Source organism: Nannospalax galili, unplaced genomic scaffold (genome assembly GCF_000622305.1).
Source record: "Nannospalax galili isolate Female #2095 unplaced genomic scaffold, S.galili_v1.0 scaffold309, whole genome shotgun sequence".
NCBI classification, from domain to species: Eukaryota; Metazoa; Chordata; class Mammalia; order Rodentia; family Spalacidae; genus Nannospalax; species Nannospalax galili.
Window position 1 is genome coordinate 328721 of NW_008359589.1, and position 4081 is coordinate 332801.

Genomic DNA, 4081 nt, shown 5'->3' on the forward strand with positions numbered 1-4081 from the left:
GTTACTAATCACTGCAACATCAAAACTTGAAATAGTTGTGGGTACATTAAAGGCAAAAGATATGCAAGTGTAGACTTGGAGAGATGGCTGGGCAGTTAGAGAACACATACTGTTTTTGCAGATGACCTGAGTTTGGTTTCCAGCACCTATCCAGTTGGGTAGCTCACAACTACCTGCAATGGTAGAATCCACTGTTGGGAAAAACCAACATCTATAGTACCACCTTCACTTTACAAAAGCATTGTAGAAATACTTCAAAAGATCAATCTGATGAAGACTGGAAGAGACTGTTTTCAGAGCTTGCTGTTGGAAGGAAGGCAACCCCATCATCTGTGTTTTAGCAGAAATTCCAAGGTAGGTAGAGATGTGGGAAGATTTGTCTTGAAAAAATAAAAGCCTTCATATGTGCTCTGGTTTGAGGCTGTTGACCCGAGCAAACTGTGAGTGGACTATCTATAAGCAAGACATCCTATGTGATGGATTAGTGATTATATATTGAGCTTTCTATGTCAGTCATTAATTACTTGGGAATTTGGAGCCAATTATTTACAGGGGTTATTGCTTCCTAAATGTATTGATGTAGAGAGTGATCTAACTGCCTAAGATGAGGAGAGCTTGCAAGAGGTGATAGAATCTCAGGATTTCACATAAGGAAGGAAAACTATTGAGCCCACCACCCTGGTCTCACATAGGAAACTAAGGCCCAGGGAGAAACACAACTGCGACTACAACCTGAGACGCTGAACTCATACAAATAAAAACAATAAGGCTGCTTAAGAAGTGTGTGGTGTGTGTCAGTGTGTCTGTGTCCGCTGTATGTTTGTTACCTACCATGAATACTTCAGTCTAATAAATATTGGCTATTCCAAGCATTGGACTAGTGGCTTGAGATTCAGAAGTTAACAGCACAATTCTTACCCATAAGGGATTCCCAGTTGAAGGAGGAAGACAGGCAAGAACAGCAACTGAAATACTACATGATTAGTAAGCAATAGAATCCCCAAAGTTTGGCAGGAGGTAGCCAATTCTGGGTGGAGTAACCAGTGCCTTCCTGGAGGTGATGCCTAGACTGAATCTTAAAAGAGCAGCTACTCAGTGAGGAGTGGACTCAGAACTTTCTGGCACATGTGCAAAGTACTGAAGTGAGGAATAGCACGATGTGGGTGGATATGATTTTGTGAGTGATTCTGAAGGTATAAGTGTATGAATGTTGGAAAACTATTGTTGCCATTTGTGTCTATTGGAAGATACATGTCTCTGGAGTGACTGGAGGACATGGATACTCGCTCTTCACTGACAGGATATCACATAGAGAAAACATCCTTCTAGAACCTGGATGGATGTTCCCTAGGCTAAAGCAAGGGATGGTCCACAGGACTGTAGTGATCTGTTAACCTGAGGGATACAGAGATTTTACCAGCATGAATAGCCCTCCCACCCATCTATAATATCACTTCCAAGAACACACCCACCCCAACCAATCCCAAAGCAGCATATGCCTCTTTGAAGTGACTCAGAATCCAGCTGTATTTCTCCATGGCTTCTTCCCCACAATGATATGCCATGTGAGTGTGCTGAAAAGGGCCCAAAGAATGTAAGTTTTATTTAAAATTCTGATTTTTCTGCCCTCTCTATTGGCATGAACGGGACAGAATTCTATTTTACTCATAATACTATAGTCATTTCTGTTGAAACGTCCTTTCATGCCTGATCATTGGGGATCATTTAACTAACTTTCAGATAGATGAGTAAGCCAGATTTTCAGCCTCAAATATGGAGCTTGTTGAAGACTTTTTAGAAAGAAGTGGTGCTGGGCTGAAGGGATGGCTCAGCAGTTAAGAACATTGGCTGCTCTTGCAGAGGACCCAGGTTTGGTTGCAGTACTCATGGGGTGGCTAACAACCATACCTGTAACTCCAATTCTAAGGGATCTGATGCCCTCTTTGAGCATTGCATGACCATGTCATGCATACATATGTACACTTACATACATACAGGCAAAAAGCTCATATAACATAAAAAATAGAAAGAGGTAGTTACTGTGTCCCAGTGGCTTCCCACTAGCTCCTGTTTAGGAGACTCACCCCAAAGCATATCCAAGTCCTTATGGAAATAATTAAATTCTTAGATCCTATTCAGACCATACCCTGAGAGCAAGTTCAATAGCCTGCTAACTAATCACCTGAGCACAGGATGTACTAATAAGGCTGTAGGACACATCACCCACAGAAAAGGTCTGATTTCATGGATAATAAATAATTTTCATGAACATCAACAGCTAACACTTTATATTTCTTTAAACTTTTCAAAATACTCAATAAAATGAGGCATTCCTAAGTAGTTACTTGGTTCAACCCAGATTCTCTACCCATTCAACGAAGTAGGAAAGAGAGCTAGCTTGGTTGCTAAGTCATTCGAGGTATATGCCCAAGATCCTTACAAAGACCCAGAGGTCCTTCTTGATGGTAAGAAAGGAATTGGCAAGACTGCTGATTCTTCAGAGAATATGATGGTCCATGGTCTGGTAGTTTTTGAATACCCTGTCCAGATAGAGTCTCAGTAAATGACGGAGGAGGCAGCATCTATCTGAAGGCTGCAAAAAGGACAAGTGTGTGGTTGGGAAGAGGGCAAAGACAAAAGACCAGGCCTGATGGAGCTGCTCTGGCTTCAGTTTCCCAGAGCACATCTGGTTCAAGTCCATACCTTTGTGTCATACAAAGACCCAGTCTGCCTCAAGATTCTGATGTCGATGTTTTCATCTTTGGCTTGCTAAACAGAAGAAAGTAAGGCAAGAAAAGACAGGTCACTGACTGCTCCCAGGGTCTTAGACATCAAAAGTCCCTTCTCTGCCAGCGTCCCTGTGGGAGGCGTTTTTAGACGATAAAGTACAAGCATTTGTTGGGAGTGCATTGTCCTGGACTGGAGTCTCCAGCCTGCTTATTTTCATTAGCACATTACCGGGATACTGGGGAAGGCAGACAGATAAGGAGGGAATAGACAGTCATCCAGGAAAGAGGGATACTCTCTGACATACCACGCTATCCCGAATCTCAGAGAATCCATTTTGTATTGCCTGGAGGTTTGTAGTGATCACACAGCTTCCCAAATGGAGAGTCTTGAGCCCAGTAGACGGAGTCCAGGGAGTTAAAAACACAGCAAAGAGAAGATCAAAGGCAAGACCAGAGCCTTTCATCTTATGCCTAGAATCTGGAGGCCACCAGATCTGGAAATTCAGAGGAAAGATCATGACTTACTGATTTCTCCAACATAGCCACCAGAAATATGCCAGCACCTCGTATCTACTGGGTGGGAACTTACACAGCCTTTTTTGACTCTAAAAAGTGTTACTTATTCACACAACTTACTAAGAAAAGCTTCTGCAAAAAGAAGCCTCCCAGAAGAGCCTAGCTCTATTTGGCAATGGTCTGAGATCAGAGTGTTTACTGGAGAATAAAAGGTTCATTACAGCCCTGAAGGCAAATACAAAGTCAACAATTTCATAACAGCCTAATTGCCAGAGAAAGGCAAGAACTGATGAGCAGCTGGTGGGCTTCCACCTCATGCTTCTTTCAGAGGAGCCTGGGGCTCCACAGTACCCTCTGCAGAAGGGCCATAGACACTCCTGGGTTGGATCCAACAACAATGCTTTTTTCCTGGCCTTGCATCTTATGCTTGAGACCAACTGAAATGAGCTCCCCCAAAAGCAGAGGCAACAGTGATGTAAGTAGTGTCTTTTGGGGGTGGGACTGCCCAGTTAAAAAGAGAGTGCCTGATGAGTTTAAGATAAAATTAGATAAAATGGGTTAAGATAAGGAAAGTGGGTTTCTCACCTGTCTGTCTGTCTGTCTCTCTCTCTCTCTCTCTCTCTCTCTCTCTCTCACACACACACACACACACACACACACAAACTCTACAAGTTTTGCCATTTTGCCATTTCTCTTGAAATGCCATCCTCTGTCAATTTATTGCAAGGGCCTGATGCTCCAGGACTTACTTGCTGGTCAATGCCAGTGGTCCTAGCATAAGGACAGAATATTTTAATGCAGTATCAGAAAATAATTTTTAAAATTTGTGGCAAACA

The 4081-nt window shown here is 42.7% G+C and overlaps 1 protein-coding gene across 1 annotated transcript; it reads right to left on the minus strand.

Moving 5' to 3' along the window:
* Positions 1-1442: 1442 nt before the first annotated feature.
* Positions 1443-3193, minus strand: Il20 (interleukin 20). Its single transcript, XM_008823352.1, is given in 4 exon segments — positions 1443-1574; positions 2441-2593; positions 2704-2769; positions 3035-3193. Coding segments are annotated over 4 exon segments (510 nt in total).
* Positions 3194-4081: the final 888 nt, after the last annotated feature.